Below are 24,149 nucleotides of genomic sequence, written 5' to 3' on the forward strand. Positions count from 1 at the left end.
ACTTTAGATGAGTTTTGACATTTGGTCTAATCGCCTTTAAAATCCGTTGTCATGGGCAACGTTGTCAGTGATCAACGCGCATGTCTGTTGAAGGTTAAACGCTCCGGCTTCTAAAGCTAACAGGTTTAAATCGTGACAAACCTGTGGTTTACTTTGCTTTTAATTGCGCAAAAATAGTAATGGTGAGACCCCTCACCGACATCCCGACGAATGATACTATAATAATGAGTTGTTTAACTTTGTTTCGTCAACACGCCGTAAGGCCAAATATGAGCTGATGTGTGAGGCTGGCCGGGAGGTGCGAGGCTAACGTTAGCATCGATCAGCTCCAGTCTAAAATAGTTCCGCTGTCCCCTCAGCACAGCGGATGTCGAGCCGCCACCTCCCGCCGGTCAGGAACCTGCCGCACTGGACAAGAGTCGGCTTTCTGGACAAATCTGGCGTTTCAAATTCACGACCACCGAAACCCCTGCAGCCCCTGATCCGAGCAGACCCCGAGGCGGTGCGGGCGGCTGGGGGAGGCGGAGAGAGGGGCCGCTCCCCCGGGGTCATGGTGGCGGTGCGGGCGGCCGGGGGAGGCGGAGAGAGGGGCCGCACCCCCGGGGACAGGGGCCGCTCCCCTGGGGACATGGTGGCGAACACCCGCGTAGCGTCGCTCCAGAGGAACATCACGTTCCTGCAGCAGCAACACGGGGATACGCTCCACAAGCTGCATTCTGAGATAGACGACCTCAAGCGAGAGAATAAAGGTGAGGTGTGTGTGGGTGAGGTAATGTATAATAATGTCTTTAATAACAAGATTTGAACTTTTCTTTAAGATAAATAAAGTATTCGTGCACATGTTATAATTTAAGGAGAGCGCAGATTTGGAAGACTAGCGTGACATTTCACTTGACTAATTCAATGAAGCATTTGATTAATTCAAACAACAGTTCTAATAATGTGGTCCTGTCCAAATGACCCGATTGACTCCCGAGGATGAGCCGCTGAAAACTGAGACGCGGTTTTTACATCTCGTGGTTGCATGGCAACGCCATGGTTGTGACGGGGGGAGGAAAGCGGATGGTGAATGATGCCTCTCTGTAGGGGGTAATCGGCGCTGCTCCAGTGTCGCGTTACCGAGCAGTGCCACCATGTTCATGTCTCCCCAATGGACCCCCCACCAAGAGTTGTCTCACACACGTTGAAAAGGAATCCCGTAACGTGTCTCTTGCTGACGTCATCTCAGCAGCCGGCTGACAGTGTGGTTCAATAGGTTATTTTGCTAATAACTGGGAAGAGGACAGGACTGACATTTTGTACTCCACCTGATGTTCCTTTGGTTTTCAGATTTGCAGTATAAACTGATAATGGATCCTCCAAAATTAAGCCGAAAAAGTAAGTTGTAATCCTTCCCCACACACACACACACACACACACACACACACACACACACACACACACACACACACACACACACACACACATTGTACTTATAAAGTGTGAGATTAATTATTATGTTAATCCATTCCTGAGCAATTGATTCGTTGACAAGTTGTCTCAGCAGTAGTTCCATTCGCTGGACCATATGCAGCCATCACACGCTAATAATACTGACCACAGCCAGCATGTATCATATCTTGTCTCCTGTGGGTGCAGCCTCGACACACCCAAGTCAGCGGGGGCTCCGGCCCCCTACTCAGGGAGGTGACGCCAGCAGAGGGCTCTACCTGGAGCGGCCCCTGCAGGCGGCCCACTGCCCCTACCAGGACCCCCAGCACACAGCCAGGTACGGTACGGGATCTCCAGCCCACCCAGCTGCTCCCATACTGTGGTTCTCCAGTGTAACTTAAATTGCCAACATGCAGTCCGTTAAAGTTACACTACCCGCACGGAAATGAGCTGATGCAGAATTTTAAGGTGAAAGGTAACCAAACCACTCAAAATACTTTATGGGAGCCCCTATCTATCCACACATTTGCATTTGCGGAGGTGGAACATTTTGGATGTGCGCCACCTTTTGAGAACAGTAACCGTTTATACTAATTTGAGAATCAAATTTAAACAAACAAAACATTGAATGTGTAACGTACACATTAACATACAAACATCAAAATGTATTCTAATCACACTGATGGCTGGTTGGCGAGGTATGAATTTGTATAATGAGCACAAAATTGCATAAATCAGGGCCGGATGTTATGTACATAATAGCATGTACAATTATATATATAATTTCGGTTAATGGCAATATTTAATGTATATAATATATATATATATATATATATATATATATAGCAAAATAGCTATTTATTGGTAATAACAATATTGGTAAAGTTATAGCCTGAGATGTAAAATTAACAGAACTTTTTATGTTTGAATTGTTGAGACCAGGGAACCATTTAACGTTTGGAGCCTTAATGTATCACTACCTATCATCATACTTGGACGTACCAATACGTACAAAATAAATAATAATAATAATAATAATATTGAATGAAATGGACAAACCCGGCAGCGCGGCCGTTCCTGAAGCCCGAGCAGCGGGGCCGGTGGAGCGCGGCCCGGGGTTGCTCGGGGGGCTCATCACCTCCCTCCAGCCGCTGCGTATCCATAGCAGCCCGGTGCACCACCCCAGGGCCCCCACCCTGCCGGAGTGTGAGGTCATCATCAGACAGCTCTACAACACCAACAGTCTGCAGTCTCAAGAGGTAAGGGACCGGGTCGGCATCAACACTGCCAGGGTCATTTACATTTGCATTTACATTTAGCGCATTTAGCAGACGCTTTTATCCAAAGCGACTTACAATAGGTACATTTGTCATAAGAAGTGCAACAATACATCGCTGTCGGTACAGAAAGGATGTTCATAGAACCAAGTGCAAGTACAACAATCGCTAGGCTAACCCATTCCCCGTGTTACAGCAATGATAGCAGCTACTGCAGTTTCTACACTACACAGTTAAGTACTATAATACAATACAATACAACACAATACAGTGTACAATGGTGGCCAGAAGGGGGAGGGTGGCTATGCAGAGTCGAGGTGGACTCTGAATAGGTGAGTCAGGGGTTTGAATCCCACTGGGAGAATGTGGCTTGGACAAGACCAGGGTCAGCGGTTTGAATCCCACTAGTAGAGCTTGGCACGTACACTACAAGGGTAAGGGTCGTGATTCATTCTAGTAGAGCGTGGCGCGTACACTACCAGGGTTATGGGATCGAATCCCACTGGTAGAGCGTTCACCTAATGGTATGTAGAGCTTTAAGGTGTGCAAAGATTTTGTATCTGTGTTGAAACCTTTGACAGAAACATTGTTCAATTCTAATCAAGCTTTAGAGGTTTGATGATGTAATTTAATAATAGTTGGTGTTTTTCTAGATTATACGCATTAAAGCCGTTCTGAGAGACATCGTGTTCCACAAGAAGATCAGCCCAGAGAACTACATCCTGACCAAGGCCTTCCTTGGAGACGGGCCCCGGTAGGACGACAGAGCCCTATCATATGGTTAACACGGCAGAGGCATGCATTAGCCAGACATGTTTGTAGTCAAGTATTATTATCCTTCTTTTTTTGTACTTTACAGCAAGACTTTGTCGACAGAGAGGTTTCCACCGCTCGCACATAAACAGCTCCCAAAGAAAACGTAGGTGGACAAACCTTACACTTGTTTTAGTTTTAGTTATATTTTAAACTAATCTAAGCAAGCAATCTTACAATCATCAATCTTTGTTTGGGAAGGTCTCGTTTTTTAAATTAAATAACAACCTGTACAACCTGGAAGGTAAAGCTAACCTGTGTCCCGAGTCCCGACTTTCTAAGCCTAGCTCAAGTTCCACATTAGTGTTCTATGCATGTCAAATCAGACACGTGGTCACGTGTAGTAAAGCTTTCACAGGGTGACCAATCAAAAGGCATGTGAATTACTCTCACTCTCCAATCCCCTGTGGTTGGAGCTACTATTGGGTCTTCCACACGCCCTGTGCCCTCCTTCTTCCCAGCCCCAGGCCACCTCAGCCCAGGGAGGCGGACGCAGTGATCCTCCCGGCGCTGAAGCATCAGAGTCTGAGCTCCACCATCCTAGAGAGACAAAGGAGGGGCCAGGCGGCGCAGAGGAGCCGCTTGAAACGGACCATGCAGTGAGCAAGCTCCAGGTGTCTCAAAATGTGTTCACGACTCCCACAGGCCCCCCTCAGGGCCCCCTAAAGGCCATCCCACCAGACGAAGTACAAACATCAAACAAGGAACTCAAAATGAACTATGGCATGAAGCTGAGGTCAGACTAAAGCTCACAAATGCATCCTCATGTATGCAGCTCCATGGTTTGAAACATCCACTCGGTAGAATAAACTTTAACATGACTTTGATTCTTATGCGTGCATGTGTTTCATTGTATTAGCAAATTATACAAAAACAGCGCCCTCTAGTGGTGGAAGAACTAATTTGATGTACAGCACTGTCCTCAAACCGACCAAATCCATTAGTCTAGCTATTGCCAGACCAAGCTCAATCAAAGATTGCACGTTGGTCTGGGGAAGCTGCCGTCATTTTCTTCAGCACGAGAGGCTTGATGAACAGGCCTAGTTCAACTGACTCTGTACGCGATTGGCTACTTGCCGTCGCTTCTCTGACGTCATTGTGTTAAACCAGCCAATAGTGCGCCTAGGGGAAAAGCCAGCTTGGTGATTGGCTCCCACAAAATCGTATCGGAAGCAGAAAGAAATGTATTGCTCTTCTCCAGACCCTTGTGCAGGGCGAACTCAAATCGCAGGCAGAATGGGCGGGGCTACCCAGTCTACAAATCCATAACAGTCTGGCTAGATTTAGCCTTTATATTAATACGCATTCACTGAGGATTTGTAATGACATTGCCATGCCTATGTCAAACTTATGAAAATATATGAAGATCATAAAAATTACTTGAAACGACTACTGAGACTTTATTAAACTCTAGGTCAGCGATCTACCCTAGGTCAGTCAGTAATTTAAGAGGTCCCATTGTTTGAATATGCAAGTTTGACTCACTCAACGATGACTACTTTATGCAAAAGTAGTCATCGTCTGCCCTCCTCCACCAGGGGCTGTTCCTATGAAGGAAGTTGCTTTCACAATGAATAGAGACATGCCTACAGACTGTTGTGTGGCATTGTCTGTGGTTAATATAAATAAACCACTTTGTTATTAACGAAAGAGTACAGCCAAGTCTTTGTATGCTTAAGCTTCCTTGTTACTCACTCTATTTTGCACATATTCGGGACGACCTCACACGTTCCTCTTGCGTGGCATATAATTGTTTCTAAATAAACCATAGATATACAACATGAAGGAGAAACATCTCAAATGCCATTTATCAGATACTATAATATTTAAAGCGTCTTAGAGTACCATATTAAGCGCTAGATAAATTTCATTTATTATTATTATTATAAGCCAAAACCATCATGGCCCTGGTGTTCCCGCTTAACGTGCCTTACGGCTACATTGTATGGGGGGAAGAGAAGCTCTGCAGAACCACACACAATAAGGCCGCCCGGCGTCCATTGTCAGTGGTCAGGGCCTAGGACGAATAATTCATCAGCATCGGCCGTGCCACTTTGTTGCATCACAGAGCCTTTGTAGGGCGATGTGGGAACTGGCCGGCACTATAGCCAGTTCCAACCAGTGGCTCAGTGTCTATTAGCATTCAGCGAGCGTTGCTGGAGCGGGCAGCGTCCTGCCAGCCAGCTGCAGTCTACTGGGGCTGAACTGGAGCCTCAGTGACTGCCTGGTTTGGTAGCCCGAGAGAACTACCTCTTTATGCCATAAGCAGAAGTAAACCCACCACCCAGCCCCCTCCCGGACTCCTGTTTGTGCTTGTGTTCATGTTGTGTGAAATATTGAGTGATTCTTAAAAAGGGGCAGGGGTCTCTCAGATCAGATGAATTAAGATTTTCTGATTGTTTGCTAAGAAATATAGACTATACACTACAATACTATGTTTTATGACTTGCTTGTTTTGAATACAGCCTTGTTGTTTACATCTCACACTATATTAATTCAGGAGGATTGTGTTAAGACTAAGAATATGTCATTACAAAGGGATTGACTCATTGACGAGAGCTCGGAAGAGTAGAATCATATCATCATAAGCCGTGTGAACTGTGGGCCCTAAACTGAGTTTCATGACGATATGGTTCCAGGAACTACGACGGAAATGGAAGATATGGTATCACCATACAATAACTTAAGTAATTTAAAGCCTTTAGTTCATTATGAACAAAGCATTATCGTAACATTAAAGCAATTTAACCATCAGGTATATTAAATCATTTGTAATGAACTAAAAGCTTATAACTTACTAATGACTGGATTTTTTTTTATAAAGTATCACCGACGATATGGTTGTATTATGTTACCTAGGTTTCAAATGACTTATAAACCTTTAAATGTCGATCTGGAGTCGTATCGATGAACCCCGTTATGACCACGAGGGACTCTCACCGTCGACCTCTCTCTCCGTCCACACTCGTCACCTGGCTGGCGGGGAGCTCGAGCCAGCCTCCTCGAGCGGTCCGTGACGTGCGGCTAGAGAGTGGGAGCGCGCAGACCTGCCCTCCCGTCGCCATTTTTCGCTCTCGCATAGTCTCACTCGAGCGGCTTGCGAGAGGGGGGCTGCTGCGCAGAGAACCGTGGAAAGTATAAAACACAGCCCTGCGCGAACTGGAAATACATACAAAGCGGTGACTGGAGTGCGCGCGAACCCTGCGCTCGTTTTGTAACCCTCCCAGGTCGCACGCATGTGCCGGCAGGTCACTGTTATTAACGCATTTGATGTGAAGACGTGTTCCAGGCCGCCATTTTTGACTGCTACCGCTTCCAAAAGTCTTCTCCGACTCAAGACGAGGACCTCTGAGACGCTTCCGTGACTCGTGTTTTACACTCGGATCGACCAGCGACTGTAACTGTGTCCGACCTGTGGCCGTCCGCATTATGGCGCCGTTATGAGGACCCGGTTTGATGCCACTGTAGGTTCACCTTTTCCGTTCTCAGGCGTGACCGGGGCGGCAGAGGAGTAGTTTTAACAGAACTGCTCACTTTGTCGGAAGAAGGAACGAAAAGGGGAACCGTCGTTTTGAATCATTTGCTGCTCTGAACCGCACTGGATGTGGGTCTTTCGTCCAAGTGTCGGCCGCTCGCACCGCCCGTCGCCATTGCCTCAAGACAAGGGAGACACATTATGTCCCAAAGTTTGAGCCAGCTAGTCGAAGCCTGACCCTGAACGTCGGGTCCTGGTCCGGTGGAGGTCTCCGGATCCCTGCACCTTCTTGATAGAAAACCTTTCGAGAACGTCAGCGCCGACCGCCCTGCCCTGGATCTCAAGATCCGGTAGATCGCTCTGTTCCTCCAGCCCGGCGGCTTCTCGAGGCTTTTAATTTATTGTGTAGCTGTTAGTCTACTCGTCATTTCTATTTTAGTTTGTTTATTTATTTTCGCGCAGAGAGAATCATGTCCGCGGCACGGTTCGACTCGTCCGATCGGTCCGCCTGGTATTTCGGACCGGTGTCTCGACAGGAGGCTCAGAACAGATTGCAGGGACAGAGACATGGTATGTTCCTGGTGAGGGATTCGTCGACCTGCCCGGGTGACTACGTGCTGTCAGTATCTGAGAATTCAAAAGTGTCCCACTATATTATAAACTCTTTGACGAGCAAGAGGTTTAAGATAGGGGACCAGGAGTTCGAGCACCTCGCCGCCCTTCTGGAGTTCTATAAGATCCACTACCTGGACACCACCACGTTGATAGAGCCAGCATCGAGGTGAGTGACTGCTCCATTCAGGTGTTGGCTAATGTCTTCAATCTCTTGCCTGTATCTAACATATCTCATTATGACGAGCAAGTGAGTTACTCTGAGGATCATCCGTGTTTTGATCAACCGGATTGCTACATATGAAGTATTACCACGGTTCCCGCAATTATGCTCTGATTAAGCCTTTATTCAAACGTCCTTGTTCGATTGTAGCTGGCATGCCGGGGCTGGAACACGCTCCAACACCTCCCACATATCTCACTGCTCTGGGCGGTCTGTAGGGAGGTGTGGTGTGGTGTGCCTGCGCCAGTATGGAAATGAAAGCGAACGCATTTGTAATATGACAAGTGAGCAAGTTCATTTGCTCCCGAATACATACACGTGTAATGGAAATAATATCTGTTTATCTTGTCTTTTTGTTTACAACTAGACCATGGAGGCGTGGACAACGGTTCATACCACATGCACAATTGTTTGCATGTTGCAAATAATTTTGGTTCACGGTTAATTTTTGGAATGTCTGTCAGAGTTCCTCCCAAGTTGACACAAATGTGTGTTTCTGTGTCTTTGTAAATTCAAACAAAAGGATTCCTTTGGAATACTATGACCTAGAATTGTTTATTTGGAGATGACATACTAATACACACGCATGTAGAGAATACACAATAGGCTTTACTAGATCAGGTTACAGGGACGGTGGTGACTGTAGTCAGAGGTGCTTCCCTTGATAGTTCAAAAACTTAACCTAATCTGACTCTTGCATGATTGGCAATTTGGCAACGATCTGAGCCACCTAGGGATACTTGGTTGTCCCTGAGCCTAGGGTTTATGGTGCTGAAGCAGCAATGCATTCATGAAGAATAACACATACTTAATGGCACAACCCATAGTGGCGTTCAGCCTAATCCTGGAGGAGTAAAGAAATCAACCATTGACACTAGCAGGGTATTTTCCGTCTGATTTTAAAATACTGTTAGAAGTGGTGGGAGCAAAAAGCTTTAAAGAGCGATCCTCTCTTTATTCTATCGTTGCTAATGTTGTTCCTCATGTCTTCCCCTGTAACAATGGCCCTGCTGCAGGTACGCCAGCCCTGTCTCAGGCCCGGTACAGCCCATGGGCCCCCCCGACGACAACCTTGAGTACGTGCGGGCGCTGTACGACTTCCTGGGTCATGACGCCGAGGACCTGCCCTTCAAGAAAGGCGAGCTGCTGATCATCCTGGAGAAGCCGGAGGAGCAGTGGTGGAGCGCCAAGAGCAAGGAGGGCCGCGTGGGCATGATCCCCGTGCCCTACGTGGAGAAGTTCGCCCGCCAGGCCCCGCACCCCGGCCAGCCGCCGCACGGCTCCCGCAACTCCAACAGCTACGGCATCCCCGAGCCCTCGCACGCCCACGCCTACGCCCAGCCCCAGACCCCGACCCCGCTGCCCCCCGGGGCCCCGGCCGCCCTGATCTCCCCGGGGCCATCCCTGGCCAACGGGCCCGTCATGGCTAAGGCCATCCAGAGGAGAGTCCCCTGTGCCTATGACAAGACGGCCCTGGCTCTAGAGGTACGCACACGTTGTTGGTCTATGATCCACGGGGCTGTACACATCAGGCTACACTTTAGTTCACACTTCTTTTGTAAATATGTCAGCTTTTCCACAGTAGGAAAATTTGAATAACGTAAAGAAACTTACGATACATTATATTAGGAAACATTTGAGGTAAAGCTTTCCAAATAATCAGAGAATGCAATGTGAACACCTGAAGAGATGGAGTGGGTTCACACAGAGGCTGGAGGTTTAGTTATAGGTGAAGCTCTGTTGTTTGTTGAGACAGCTTTTCAGATGACATGATCTTAAGGATTAACAGGCATGGCCACATGTTGGGCTTTATAAGTGATTGATGTGACCGATACCACTATCAATGCAAGTGTTCTTCAATCACAATGGGGGAAATTGCATTTGAATTTGACTTGTAAACCAACCACCACCATCCATATCGGATGAACTATTGTAGCCACATGAGATTGTTATGTTATGCTATGGCTTAGCATAATGTACTATTACGTGCAACCCACTTTCAAAACAACTCTCCTATCCATAGCATTTACATTCCCTCCAAAGCTGCCCTTTTCCTCAGCGATGTGGTGCTCTGCTACCGTTTTGAATGGAATCCAGGGTCTATTAATCACCCTGTGTTGACTCTCTAAAGGGAAAATGCAGTCAGCTATTTCTGAGTGAAGAAATGCTGAGTAATGTTTGGCCTGGTGACTTGGCAGTGTACTGTTTGGTGAACTCATCCATAGATTACCAATAAAGGACAGTGGCAGCCTCGTGGTGGGACTGGGATAATGCCAGATCAATGTGTTGGTTCATCTGTATAAAAGCCCATCGGGAGGCGGATCTCAGAATTTATTCTGTGGGAGTCTTGGTAGCTAGCTATTATGGATAACATGCAAAACAATAACAAAATACTCTTGAACTGTTATGCCGTTATTATTGACAATGGTATGACAAACATATCAATTACAATTTTCAGTCGTTGACAAATTGATTTAGCCATCAGGGCTAGTAAGCTGTTTAGTTTAGTATAATCCCTGCCCATCCATTGCTACCGATTTTATGTCGATTCCCAGTCAAGAAATCTGTACTTGTTTATTTCAGCTTGCCTTGCATTTCTTCTTCTTCGTTTGTCTTGGTCTACAGACTTTTCCTATCTTCACTCCCATATTCTTTACCCTGGCTGCTATACATTACAACAACATATTATATTGCAGCAGCCAGCCAGCGGAAGCAAGGTCTGCCAGAACTGGACCAATTAAAAACCTTGAAATGGATGTATTCTTCCATTGTTCAAAGATCTGTTTAGAACTGAGGCCATCCTGGTATTTTATTATTCCGCTGTCGTCCTTTCTATAAAACAGCTGTGAAACACTGACAAAGAGGAAGTAAAGAAAAAATATGCGATTAAAACCGGCCGTGTGTGTGTGTGTGTGTGTGTGTGTGTGTGTGTGTGTGTGTGTGTGTGTGTGTGTGTGTGTGTGTGTGTGTGTGTGTGTGTGTGTGTGTGTGTGTGTGTGTGTGTGTGTGTGTGTGTGAGACCACAACTGCCTGCGACACTCAAAAAATCGGATTTGGATCAGACTGGGTTGAAAACAGGCCTCAAGTGATTCCGGTCATGTGACTTTTGAGACTCAATTGGGTTGGCCTCGAGTCCCATTGGTGGAAATCTTCCAGGAAGTCATGTCCTAAGCATGCCAGGGACTCCACAAAGCTGCACAATAAACAATCATCTTCACGTTCATGTCTGTACCTGGCAAAACGCATTTGGCATTGCCATAGTTTTTCAGTAGCCATGACTTTTGCAAGTTTACTTTCGCTTCCTCTCAGTTTGAATCTATTACGAGCAGCAAAGAGAAACTACATTGTGCAGCTCTTTCAATAAGTCTGTCATAAGATTACTTGAAAATGGAACCTGATCCTTCAAGTATATATAAAGCAAACTTTTTCAATTAACATCACAGTTCCAGTACATGAAGCCAATTGGAGATGTCAAGCTATTTAAAACTAATATAAGCCTCATCAATTAATTGCATAAATTTGGAAAAACCAAGAAGATATACAATTGGATATAATTTTTGCAAACATAATTGATCAATAAAAAAAACTAATTCTGATCATTTTAATACATTTTAGTTAAAAACTAAATTCCATCTAAACCAGAATGTGAGGTGTCTGGGTCAAATGGGATTTTTATCTTTGAATCAGAGTATCGTCTGCATCCTATAAACCTAAACCACCAAGTCTTGAAGTAGTCTGCTAATCATTTTTATCGAGCGATGCTCTTTTAAGATCAGAAGCATTCATTGGGTAAGCGAAATTGGTCAGCATTGGATCATGTCGTTTGCACGTGTTCAGTCTAAATGGTTGTTTGGTGTGAACAAATTCAGGCAGCAGGTCTGGCTTACGACCTGGGATTAAGGCCCTGTGCTGACTCAAGGGTGAACTGGTGTTGGATAGACAGATGAATGCTGCAGATACACCGCGGATTGGAGAAAAATGCTTTGGATGGGGATTTCACTGGTTCTCGGTGTTGGGTAACTCGAAGAGTCCCAGGTGACAAGTTTGGCGGATACTGTGAGACCTGATGTGTAGATACTAGAAACATCCGTAGTGGGTTTCCTGTCAAGATGCATGCAGGCGCTAGCCTAGACCGGATCCACCACAGTGCGCAGCATATGTGGCTCAGATGACCAAACTGGTTTTATGGTTGTGAGGGACAGTACAGAGTGTAGAACTGTACTACCAAGTGTAAAGTGTGATCTATTTATCTTTGTCATTTAGCACACTTTTATTAAGGATAGTTAGTAGCACTAGCTTTTTTGCCTCATTTTATTAGATAAAAGAACTGCAATAACTTAATGTGTACTCATTTAGGATAGGCGATGTCAAACTGTTAATTATGGACGCACACACACAATTATGGAATTCCCCATCGATTAACACACAATTACCCACTTTGGCCTCGATGGCCAAACGCTGTAAATTACTCACTTGAGTCCCTCCCAACGCATACTGTTTGACATGTTCTCACGGCAGGCAGGGACAACGGTATCCCTTGGTTCCAATCCTCTGGGTGTGAGCAGGGCCCAGCCTGGAGTTCACACCCGCTATGCAGGGTCTCAGCATGAGGTTTTCACTGGTCTTTTGGGGGACCAGGAAGAAGATGATGGAGGAAGTTAACACACCCTAGTCACCAGAAGTTCTTGGTTTAACCCACAGTCTCCATAGTATACATGTAGGCATACTAGATCTGTACTCCTGAACAACATGGTCCTTATAGTCAGCTGTGATTGGCAGCTTCTTAACGGGTATGCATTGTTTTTCATTTTGTCTGAGTCTTGGTTTCTTTCGAATTGTAAATCAGTGTAGTCCCATGTGATGAAGTACGTAGTTGCTTATCACCGCATTCAGCTTCTCTGGCTGCTCCAGATAAGATGATTGCGATGCAAATTCATCCACGAGCCCAAGGATACCTATGATCACAGATAACGGTGACTTTCAGACGGGGCTTTCCACGCTTTCATTTTGGAGATTTGTCCACTATCTTGATGATGACATTTCACTGTTATTTTTTTATACCTGGATTGAGAGCCTATGCTTCTGAATGTGCAATGTTATTTAGCGAAGTCGTAAAGCAGTTCGGCCCCTTGCTGAAAATCTGTAGTTCCGGGGTTGTTAGACTCTGAGGCACATGTCTAGATACTTTTATATAAACCTCCAGCAGTTCGAGATGTTATGAATAATGCATGGTTTGTTGTAACGACTAGATGCTGCCTTTGCATGAATACACTTTTGGTTATCTCGTTTTAACATTCTGTCCTTGTTTTGAGATACCACGGTTGTCGCAACTTTGCAATTTGTAAATCAGGCATCTCTTCCAGAAGGCTGGATTGGGGCTATCCACCTCCTTGGTCTCGAAGGAGAGCACGTCCCTTGATAACCCTTCTTTCCTAGGAATAGCCCCGAGCTTGAATTTTGGTGTGCCTTTCTTAACTGTTTAATTTTTTTCATTGTTGTTGGTTAGTTCCTGAATGTGTGTTTTTTGTGTTTCTCCACAGGTGGGGGACATCGTCAAGGTGATGCGGATGAACATCAGCGGCCAATGGGAGGGTGAGGTGAATGGGAGGCGAGGCTTGTTTCCCTTCACCCACGTCAAAATAATGGACCCCCAGAATCCAGACGAGAGTGACTGAGCCAACAGCGCCGCGTGTGAAACACCCCCAATCTAGCTGGCTGTCTACCCCCGCCCCACAGTGTCCCTACGACTACGCGCTTGCCTGCTTAGGGCTACACACTGAGAGCACCCCCTCTATTGTCACGCCTGTGCAACCTGCGAGGCTTCTGACTGTTTACAGCTCTGGACTACTATCTGGATCCTCCCCTTCCCAGTGCGCCCACATGTTCCCAGTGCCCCTTCCTCCCCTTCCCAGTGCCCCTTCCTCCCCTTCCCAGTGCCCCTTCCTCCCCTTCCCATTGCCCCCTCCTCCCCTTCCCAGTGCCCCTCATCTTCCCTGTGGCCCCTCCTCCCCTTCCCATTGCCCCCTCCTCCCCTTCCCAGTGCCCCTCATCTTCCCTGTGGCCCCTCCTCCCCTTCCCAGTGCCCCCACCTCTTCCCAGTACCGCTCCTAGGGCTGGGCGATATGGACCAACAGTCACATCTCGATATCTTCAAGCAGAATATCGATATAAGATAAATATCGATATTTGTTGACGCAATAACATAGTTGCTTTTGCCGCGCTCAAACTCTTCATTCTACATTGGTGGCGCCGCTGTGCTCTCATTTCCAGCCTGCCTGCGTCGCTGTGCTCGTTAACCTGCCTTGCTGATTTGGGGGGGGGTGGGGGGAGTTACCGTGGAGCTACTGTATTACTATAGCCTACCTACCTACCTACCGTTTGGATTTACCGTTACTATTCCTACCGTTCGGAATTGAATACAGTTTGAACGTTGAAACTGGACTAGACACTGCCGAACATTGCAATATAATATAATATCACGGCCAAAAGCTGTATGCGCCTACGGAATATTATGAATCTTATTAGCCTACATATTAATAATAATTATATTATTAATATATCTCCCGAACGAGAACCCGACGTTCGGGTTCTCCTACGTCTCTGGTTCTTCCACTTCCTCATCAATCTGAAGCACAGAATTGAATGAGTGACATGGTGTCCGCAATCATTTTGGGACAATTTCTGTACGGCCTTTATCTGAATAAAAAGTTATTAATGTCGCGACAGCTTAAGATTTTGGGTCGCTTTTTGAGCACGTTGTGCTGCTGCAAGTGTTGGAAGAGGTTGGTCGTACTCGATGCTTTGGTTGCGACAGATTTGACGCACTCTACAAAAAACCTGATTCTGTCATTTGTCAGACACCTTGTACCAAAACATTTCCAAACTATGGAGCCATTTGATTCTGCTTACATACAAGGTCCTCTGCACCGCGTTTGCCGGCGGACTCCATGTTTCGCGCCGTGGGGGATTTTAAAAAAGTGCTGTGTGAGCCGGAGGCAGAGCGGGAGAGAGATAAGCAGAGTTACAAAATAGCAGGCGGCAATCGCGGTTCGCAACTGCTGTTATTTGGATAAAAGCTGCTGTACTTTCAACGCAAATTAAACTATATTGATGTTGACGATATTGTCTCATTCCACATCTCGTTTGAAAAAATATCTAAATATTTCAAATATCGACATACCGCCCAGCCCTAACCCCTTCCTCTTCCCAGTACCCCTTCCTCTTCCCAGTACCCCTTCCTCTTCCCAGTACCCCCCCACCCCTTCCCAGTGCCCCCACCCCTTCCCAGTGCCCCCACCTCTTCCCAGTGCCCCTACCTCTCCCCCAGCACCCCACCACCACATCCTGGTCCTAAGCTGGACTAGTGTCTGTTATCGTTTTGCCTTAAAGCGTCCTTTACATTTACAGAATCATCGTTGTATGTGTGTGTGTGTGTGTGTGTGTGTGTGTGTGTGTGTGTGTTGTTTTTGTTAAGTAGAATGTGTTACTGTGGTGTTAACTATATCATCATGGAATCGATCGACTTTAATTTAGTGTTTTGTCCTCAATTTTCCACGGATTTGTTACAGTTGTAAAACGTCAGACATTTTTCTGAAAGCCTGTTTTCCAGATGTATGGTTTTTTTTTTGTTTTGTTTTGGATGCGAGTATTGTTGTGCACAAGAGAGGGAATCAACCCTACTGTACGAACGCTGGGCTTTTTGTTTCAAGGGCTAGACAGCCTGCCAAAATGTTACGGCTTGAAATGATTACATCACTGTTGTATGTAATCACTAGGCCCTGTCTGCGGTTCAGATTGACTGACTGAACCTTGTATACATAAAAGATGTATATAATATATATGTGGCTGTATAATGTGTGCTATGGCTTAGGAAACTGAGTGGAACCATAGAACAGGGACTCAAACCCACAACCTCAGCCCTGTTTGCCAAGCGGTCCTCATTAATGTCAGTGTGACTTCATCTCACTGTGTTGTCGGTCCCGTATGATTTGCAGGACACATTGGTGTTTCTAAAGCTGCCCTTGCGGTGTCTGTCTGGGACACCCAGCCGTACGATGCTGCAGCGATCGAACGTACCGGGAAGAGTTATATCCCAGCGTGGCTCGATAGCAGCCGCTGCTACAAGCATCGCTTCACAGCAGTCCTTTTAAGCACAGTTATTTAAAAACATGGCGGCCATTTAACTAGGGGGCCAAAAGCATTTTGATGCAGTAAGCAACCTCTCCCCCCCCCCCCCCCCCCCCCACACACCCAAGCAAGTGGGGATACAGGTCAATGATGGTGGGGTGGGAGCAGAACTCAGCAGTGAAAGCCTTTTACCCTTCTTTTTGCTTTTTTTTTACTTCCCTGAGAGAAATGCAACGTTTCTCTCCTGCACATGCAATCCTCCTGTGTGTCTTCTAGGCAGCGTTACTGTGTTCCCCTGATCCCATCCATGATAGCAGTGCGGTGGTGTGCTGGGAGGGGGGCGGGGGCGGTGTCAACTGATCCCAGTGTGGGAGGACCGTTGGCGTTCGGTGTGGAGGGTGATGTTCTCTCTGGTGACCACGAGCTGGAGGTGATCAAGGCCCTACGATGGGAGCTCCGACCATCTCTGCTGTAAAGATGCTCCACAACTGCCTCGGTCTCTCTTTTCCCTGAACCCTTCCCCCGTCACCCTTAACCCTCTCTCCCTAGGGGACCCCCATTCTCACAGTCATTCAGCGACACAGCTGTGCAACCTCTCGAATTCCTTTTTTCTTTTTGTCGTTGCCACTTATTGAATGACTTTTGTCGCTTGATGTACAAACGATGGGTCGACGGTTTCTGAAAACACGACCTCTGAACCTCTGGGTGACTTAATTTAGTAATTTTCTCAAGAGGGACAGAAATGCCTGCTGGTGACCTGATGCTTGCATGATGTCTTGGACTCGGAGACGCCCCCCCTCTCCCCAATGCTGCTTTTACTGTTTTTCTTTCCAACGTTTTGATCTATTTCAATGCTGCCTGGTCTGTGAAACCAACCTGTACTGGTTCTGGTCCTCTCTGGCCCCCATGAACCCGTACTGACGGAGCAATACACCCTCCTCTGGTCCCCTCCTCCCTGGGCTGGAGCTGCCTCCAACACGCGTCACCCTCCACAGTATTACTCCTGCTGTTTACTCATGTTCTAAGAAAGCCCTTTTTTTGTTTGTGTTGTCCTTTTACTTAAGATTGGAAAAAAAATTGTGCCTTTTTATTTTCTTATTATACCATTTCTATGTGTTAATATTTGCCATGGTTAACAGCCGTGCGGATATTGAACCCCCTTAATGTACAGAAAAAGTTAATAAAATGTACTTCTTTATCCGGCTCTCTACTGCCCGTTCTTCCTGCTCTCCCTGTGTACGGGAACAGCGTGTGTGTGTGTGTGTGTGTGTGTGTGTGTGTGTGTGTGTGTGTGTGTGTGTGTGTGTGTGTGCGTGTGTGTGTGTGTGTGTGTGTGTGTGTGTGTGTGTGTGTGTGTGTGTGTGTGTGTGTGTGTGTGTGTGTGTGTGTGTCTATTCTAGGTGATGTATATCTTTGTGCGGGGCCAGACTATCTGGAGCATGAAAGGGTCCGGTCTGCGTCGGAGGCTTTGTGGCTGCTCGTTATGATTCAGGAGGACACCCAGGAGGGAGGAAGCAATTAATGAATGTTAATGAGGTGCTAAGAAAAGAGAGCTGCTTTCTCGTTGACCTACAGAACGAGGCTGTCAAAACTTTTCCCAAGGACAAGGGGTTTGAGAAGAGGCCGTGTTTTGGAAGTCACAGCAGTGCCGTGGTGATGTACAGAGAGGTTTATGAGGTGGATACATGGATGTGCATCACACGGTATTCAAACATCTCGAGGGAGGGGGTTGAATGGGGAAAAGGACACCGGTTGTTTAGGTTATTTGGGGATCTGTCCTACCGCAGCACCTTTGGGCACAACAACTTATCCCCTCCTAACCAGTTCCCAGATCCTTACCAAGTGAAAGAGAATCTTGTCAAAAGGTGTTTTGCTCATGATCTATTCAACAACCTAAACAGCTATTCAGCACCGATAGGGAGAACAGAACAAGGTTGAGGTGCATCTTGGGACTGGTATTCAGACTTCATGCTTGAGGACTGTGTCATAGTTTTAAAAGCAGATGGTGTTTGAATTGATCAACAGATGTGTTGCATGATTCTGTCCAGGAAAGAGCAGACTAAATTTGTGCCCTGGATTCCCTACTTCATAATTTTTTTAAACATGGGTTAAAACTTCAAGCCATGACTTAAAATATTAAAAAATCAAATTACATTATTAATCGACTATCAGCAGCAGTATTACATGAAGTATTGCTACACATGTACGCCTTTGTGACGTCATTTATATGATTACATTTTTTTTTATCTGTTACATAGGCTGCTAGCATTAGTAATAAGTACATGGACAGTTGGCCGTCCCACCCTGCCACCAGATATGTTTGGCCGATCTCTGAGTCCAATAGCGTTGGCATTAAACGAGGGATGGCATTTAACATGACATCTCTCTCTGCTATGACTAGCCAGTGGAGCTTAGCACAACACATTATACAAATGTGTCGGCTATCATATAGATTAAGGCAGCTGATTCAATGTACCAGACAAAACACACTTTAGTCTTAATTTAATGACTTCTATTAAGTGTTCCTGTAAAATGAAAACTGCCGTAATATAGCAAATATATGAATAAAATGCTGATGCCTATATGAAGTTTGTATATTTTATATGATTCCCAGAAGGGCATGGTATTTATTATATTTTACCATAACATTCTCTCTTCAGAAACAATTTATGCATGAAAAACAATCAGTATCAAAAGTATCTAGGTGTCAGCAAATTAGAATTATAACATAACTTGGGCCTCATGGTTTAACTTTCTATTTTCATAAATGTTAATGACAAAAACGAATGTGTATGTATTTGATAGTTCTTCTTGAATTTCAGATAAATCAAACATTGGAAAGTCCAGAAAGCAAAGATCCTGCCCAGTATTTTGAGTCCACCACGTGGATCTGCTAATCAAGCCACAGGCGAATGAGGGAAAGCAGTTGGTTTGTCGTAGTGCTTGAGAGAGACATTGCAGGACTTGAGACTGACTTGCAGAAAAGTTCCACAGTTAGGCAACTGTTGAACTGTGGCTCCATTTCTGGATATGTATGAATTATGTATCTCGATTATGTATCAATCATCGAATGATTCCTTGAATTGTATTTCATTTCTTGTCATGGCTTTATTTATTTATTTATTTTTAAATGAAATGTTAATGCAAATAACATTTTAATGGACTGAATGCAGATTTCTATTTTGGGAGACCTCTTTCAAGCTGTATTATATCTTTGCATACTTCTCTACTTCTTCCATTTCCTCAGTGGTAGAGAGCAGAATATTCCCATTTCTATCTTGGCCCTCTCTGCTTGGTGGCTCATGGAGGAACATGGTGCCAGGATCAATTTTCATTACAACTAGTCTATGTAGGAGGCTTCAGAGAGACTGGCTATAATTAATCCGACCTGTGTGTGTGTGTGTGTGTGCGTGTGCGAGTGTGTGTGTGCGTGTGCGTGTGCGTGTGTGCGTGTGCGTGTGCGTGTGTGTGTGTGCGCGTGCGTGCGTTAGTGTGTGCATGTGCAGACCCTTACTGTCCATTACCACCCCACCTGCCCTCTGGCCGGTCGTGCCAGGCTGTCTACCAGGCCTGACCGTCTGATCTGTGGACCAGAGGAAGCGGTGGCGTCTGTGAGTAAGGTTGATGTGCCTACGGCGGCAGGGGTCAGAAGCATCCATCTGCTGTTGGTCTGGTCGTTTCAGACGGGGACGTCCATACTAAAAGAGGAACACACCTGTCCAGGGGCACCTTCTGAGCTCCCAATGTTAACGGCCTAGTTAGGATTTTTGTTTGGTTCCTATTTGCGGCCGGCTCATTCATGTCAACAGAATGAAAGCTATTGTATTAACGCTAACGACGTCCCTTGAAATGAAAATCGCCCAGCAGAAGAGATGGATCCACGTTGCACGGAGGCAGTACTTAAGGGAAAAGTACTCATTTACTTCCACCCCACGCTTGGGCGATGAACTGTTTGTGCACAGCGGGATGGAAAAAGGCTGAGTCAGCGATAGAACCTGCACACTCACACTTTAAGTACCCTCCTTTAGCCAAAAGAATGTTTCAAAATAAAGAATACATTTGCACATATGAGGAATTTAACTAGGTGCTTTAAATGATGATGAACCATCCAACCAAATATAACTAAGCCATTTGTGATGGAAAAAAACCCGGCATTGATAAGTGTCAAATGTCAACATTTGTTTTCAGTTATCATATTGCATATTTTAACTGGAGCATATTAATATCGGCCATCTGTGGTGTGTGCACCAGTTAGCTCAGTCTGCAGCAAAGCATGCTGGGTAACAGCCTGTAATGCATTCTATATTGAATAGGGGAATGGATTCAGCCCTCATGGTGATAATAATAATGATGTAATGTTATCCACATAATGACCCACATAATATGAGTGTGTGACATCGATCGCATCGATGTAGGTTACCTTACTGCCTGTGATGGTTGCAGAGATGTGTGCGTTGCATGCACTGTGTATTAGATTAGTTTGTCTACTATGCAGGGAATCACACTCCTCATTAAATTTGGATGGGATGTGCAGACTATTTTCTTCTCCAAACTAGTTTCAAGCGTGACGAGGAACGTGGACCAAATATTCATCCATCCTCTCTCTCCCCTCCTCTCTCCTTCACTGCACCCCTAACCTCTTCCGCTATCCAAGACGCCCTCCTCCTTTTAAAACATTTACAGTCCACACGCCTTCTGCTAGGGAAACCAGGCCAAACAGCCTCTCTGTCGCTTATCCGGGTGAGAGTCCTTGACTGAGAATCCCTCTCTGTCTGTCTCTCTCTCTCTGTCTGTCTCTGTCTGTGTGTCTCTCTCTCTCTCTCTCTCTCTCTCTCTCTCTCTCTCTCACTCTCTCTCTCTCTCTCTCTCTCTCTCTCTCTCTCTCTCTCTCTCTCTCTCTCTCTCTCTGTCTCTGACTCTGACTCTGTCTCTGTCTCTGTCTTATTTCTCCTCGCTCTTCTTTTTTATTTAGTTTTGCACCAAACCATTCTTAATGTCGTTCAGATATTCTGGGTTAAAGTATTAAAAATTAATGTCTCACTCTTGGAAATGTAGTCTTGTGATTAGGAAAGTGAGCACAACTCATGTTATTGTCATAATTCCAGACCAAATCAAAATAATTCGCGTGATAAAATATCCTTCATGCTAAACGATTCAACGCTCAGCCTTGAAACAGTATGATAACTGATGTGCTTTCCATCCCCTTGAATGATATTCATAGTTTAAGTACTTTTCTTATTTTTGTATAATTTGAGTCAGCATGACCAAAACGAGCATTAGTATTCCCATATGGTTGGCTGTATTTATATGACGAATCCTGCTCTAAATACTAAGGGCATCAACTATTTTAACCATTAAAATGTCCAGTATCTTCATGTGGAATATGCATGTACATTGAACTCCAGGTATGATTACAGTTGAACATATCATCGTCTGTGTAATTACTTTTTTTGTAATGGGAACCAAAATGCACACGCTCACTGCTTCTGGTAAGCCCTGATATATTGTTTTCTGTCTCTCTGCCTCTCGAGGGCAGCATATTATGTTTGTATCATGTTAAAGTAGGACAGATAGTGTGACATATATCTCCCATGCACGAGGAAACCATAGCAACAGAAGATCATTTCATAACCTTGATGGTTATGGGTACCAGCGAAAGTAAGCATGAACATCACACGATGACAAAGTGATGTTTTTCTGAACATTTATGTATGCACTTTCTAATGCACTTTTTATGCAATTTGACTGGTGGTTTTCACTCATTCTGTGGCACTTTAATATTTCATAATTGGCTTTTGGAAATGGATTACTAAAAATATATGCAACATATCCCTGTAAACTGGTTTTAATTAAATATAACAGTTATTTTGAAGGACACTTGTTCAATATTCAAACGGTGTCCTTAATGTTGAGCATCTAAAAGCATTCACTTGGGTCATCCAGCATTCAATGGTGCAATTGTGAACAGTTTGAAACAGTTTAAATTGAAGTTGCTTATTATTTCTCTCTTCTGGCTTCCTCTTATTGGCTGCTCTTTCACTTTATTTCCTTCAATTGACTGACCAATCACCAACGATACATTCAGAACAGTTATAAAATATAACTTATTTATCAAAACGATCCCAATCTACAGCTTGATGTGCCCCCGGCACGTCCATCCTCTCTCCGAGAGAACGAGCCTCACGATAAGGTTGAGGGGGGGTCAAAGTTCCCCAGCCCGAGCAGGAGATGAGAACACTCCGCCGTGTTGCCATGGTGACGGCGGTAACCATGTGGGAAGTGTTGTTGAGCATGTGGACTGAGAAGTTGCGGCGGAGGAAGAGTGGGCGAGGGGTTCACCATGAACGGTCTATAGGGATCTGCCCCCGGAGACGACTTTGGTCAGAAGAGCCGGTGGCCGAGTCTCTCGGCCTGGCATGTGAGGGTAATGGTGGTTTATAGAAAAGGGTCCCATTAAAGGTTTTGAAATTAAATGTTTACATGTTCTCAATAAAGCGCTCTACCTGTGGGGCGGGTAGGCCATGTAGGCTGGTATTCACTGCCCCACAGATCATTGGTAGGATTGACTGTCCGGGAAGCAGGGGGTCGGTGTGCGGCTCTCTGCGGGGTCCTGATCCAACGACCACGGGAGAGGCGAGTTCCGCTTTGCTGAATTGATGACCGACAGCGATCCCTGGTGGCCGATGAGCGGAATACTTTGTATAGACATGATTGTGCGTTCACTAAGAAATGTACTCCTGTTCAAAAAGACATTCATGATAATTGTGCGTACAAAAAAATACATGCATAAAAAAAAAGGGGAGCGCGTGAGTTAGAGAAAGACTTGTTAATTCAAAAGAGAGATTAATCAACAAAAGTGCATTTTTGACGCACGGGTTTGATTAAAGATGGACTGATAGGGCAATTTATGCAATCTGCGACTGTGCTGGGAGGGAGGAAGTCCTTACATGGTCCTACTGGGCCAGGGGGCTGCTGGTGAGCGGGCTTTAAGGAAGGAGACGGACTTCCTCATCCGGTGGCTACCCGGAGGGGGTTCGAGTCCCGGTGGACATAGGTCTGAGTGGGGGGCATGGACATAATATAAATGTGGTTCGGCCTCCCTTCCACCTCCAACTCCTCCTCTTTCCACTGGAAGGGGAGGAGGAGTAAGGAGGAGGAGGAGGAGGAGGAGGAGGAGGAGGAGGAGGAGGAGGAGGAGGAGGAGGAGGAGGAGGAAGAGACTGTCAGGAGGGCGGTGACCTGAAGTGTGAAACCCCGGGACATGTCTGATCAGGCGAGACGGTATCTTAGAAAAAGGTATTTGCTCGCCTCTGTTCTTTCCGGAATGTGTGTGCAGAGAGCTCTAGGTTCAGAGTCTGGGCTGAACCGGAGTGGAACGCATGTATATGGAGGCCAAATGTCTAGAATAAGATAAGGCTTTGGATATAATATGTGTACAAGGCTATGTATAATGTTCTATATTTCCAACCTATTCAGATGATGTATGATTGTAATATGACAAAACCACAGAGAAGTTTTGGATGCTCAAACTTAAACATTGTTGTGGGACGCACACAAACACACAAAGCCATCTACACACGCAGGCACACACACATGCACGCGCGATGAATGATTTCGGAAATGCGACTGCAGACGACAGGTATATCAAGATATTAGTATCTTTATATACTAGACCCAGTGTCTCCCCTGGACTAGACCCAGTGTCTCCCCTGGACTAGACCCAGTGTCTCCCCTGGACTAGACCCAGTGTCTCCCCTGGACTAGACCCAGTGTCTCCCCTGGACTAGACCCAGCGTCTCCCCTGGACTACACCCAGTGTCTGCACTGGACTAGACCCAGTGTCTCTACTGGACTAGACCCAGTGTCTCCCCTGGACTAGACCCAGTGTCTGCACTGGACTAGACCCAGTGTCTCTACTGGACTAGACCCAGTGTCTCCCCTGGACTAGACACAGTATCTCCCCTGGACTAGACCCAGAGTCTCCACTGGACTAGACCCAGTGTCTCTACTGGACTAGACCCAGTGTCCCCACTGGACTAGACCCAGTGTTTTTTTTTTATAGTTTATTTATAACCCTAAACCAGTTTTTTTTTAAGAGAGTTGAACTGTATTGTAACTTGTAACTTGTGCATTTCCTGATTTCAAACTTAATCCTGGTAAACTATAAAAAGTACCACAGTTTACAAAAGGT

The 24,149-nt window shown here is 45.7% G+C and overlaps 2 protein-coding genes across 3 annotated transcripts; both read left to right on the forward strand.

Annotated features, from left to right (window-relative positions):
- The first annotated feature begins 75 nt into the window (after positions 1–75).
- ccdc74b (coiled-coil domain containing 74B) lies at positions 76–4,348 on the forward strand. 2 transcript variants are annotated; one of them, XM_030353756.1, is made up of 8 exons: positions 76–182; positions 360–749; positions 1,330–1,377; positions 1,633–1,768; positions 2,498–2,690; positions 3,362–3,462; positions 3,568–3,627; positions 3,983–4,348. In XM_030353756.1, the coding sequence occupies exons 2-8, from the start codon at positions 368–370 to the stop codon at positions 4,122–4,124; spliced, it is 1,062 nt and encodes a 353-aa protein (XP_030209616.1). In that variant the 5' UTR covers positions 76–182; positions 360–367; the 3' UTR covers positions 4,125–4,348. The 2 variants fall into 2 exon arrangements, with proteins under 2 accessions (XP_030209616.1, XP_030209615.1); XM_030353755.1 differs by having other exon boundaries at positions 93–749.
- A 2,206-nt stretch (positions 4,349–6,554) lies between these two features.
- Positions 6,555–13,799, forward strand: crkl (v-crk avian sarcoma virus CT10 oncogene homolog-like). The gene is made up of 3 exons (XM_030353903.1): positions 6,555–7,777; positions 8,848–9,316; positions 13,372–13,799. Exons 1-3 carry the CDS (start codon positions 7,467–7,469, stop codon positions 13,504–13,506), a joined length of 915 nt encoding a protein of 304 aa, XP_030209763.1. The 5' UTR covers positions 6,555–7,466; the 3' UTR covers positions 13,507–13,799.
- Positions 13,800–24,149: the final 10,350 nt, after the last annotated feature.

Source organism: Gadus morhua, chromosome 4, assembly GCF_902167405.1.
Source record: "Gadus morhua chromosome 4, gadMor3.0, whole genome shotgun sequence".
NCBI classification, from domain to species: Eukaryota; Metazoa; Chordata; class Actinopteri; order Gadiformes; family Gadidae; genus Gadus; species Gadus morhua.

Coding starts and splice junctions, on each gene's coding strand:
- crkl (XM_030353903.1), top strand. CDS start 7,467: ATGTCCGCGGCACGGTTCGACTCGTCCGATCGGTCCGCCTGGTATTTC. Junction 7,778..8,847: donor TTGATAGAGCCAGCATCGAG/GTGAGTGACTGC, acceptor GCCCTGCTGCAG/GTACGCCAGCCCTGTCTCAG. Junction 9,317..13,371: donor AGACGGCCCTGGCTCTAGAG/GTACGCACACGT, acceptor GTTTCTCCACAG/GTGGGGGACATCGTCAAGGT.
- ccdc74b (XM_030353756.1), top strand. CDS start 368: ATGTCGAGCCGCCACCTCCCGCCGGTCAGGAACCTGCCGCACTGGACA. Junction 1,378..1,632: donor TCCAAAATTAAGCCGAAAAA/GTAAGTTGTAAT, acceptor TGTCTCCTGTGG/GTGCAGCCTCGACACACCCA. Junction 3,628..3,982: donor AAACAGCTCCCAAAGAAAAC/GTAGGTGGACAA, acceptor CCTTCTTCCCAG/CCCCAGGCCACCTCAGCCCA.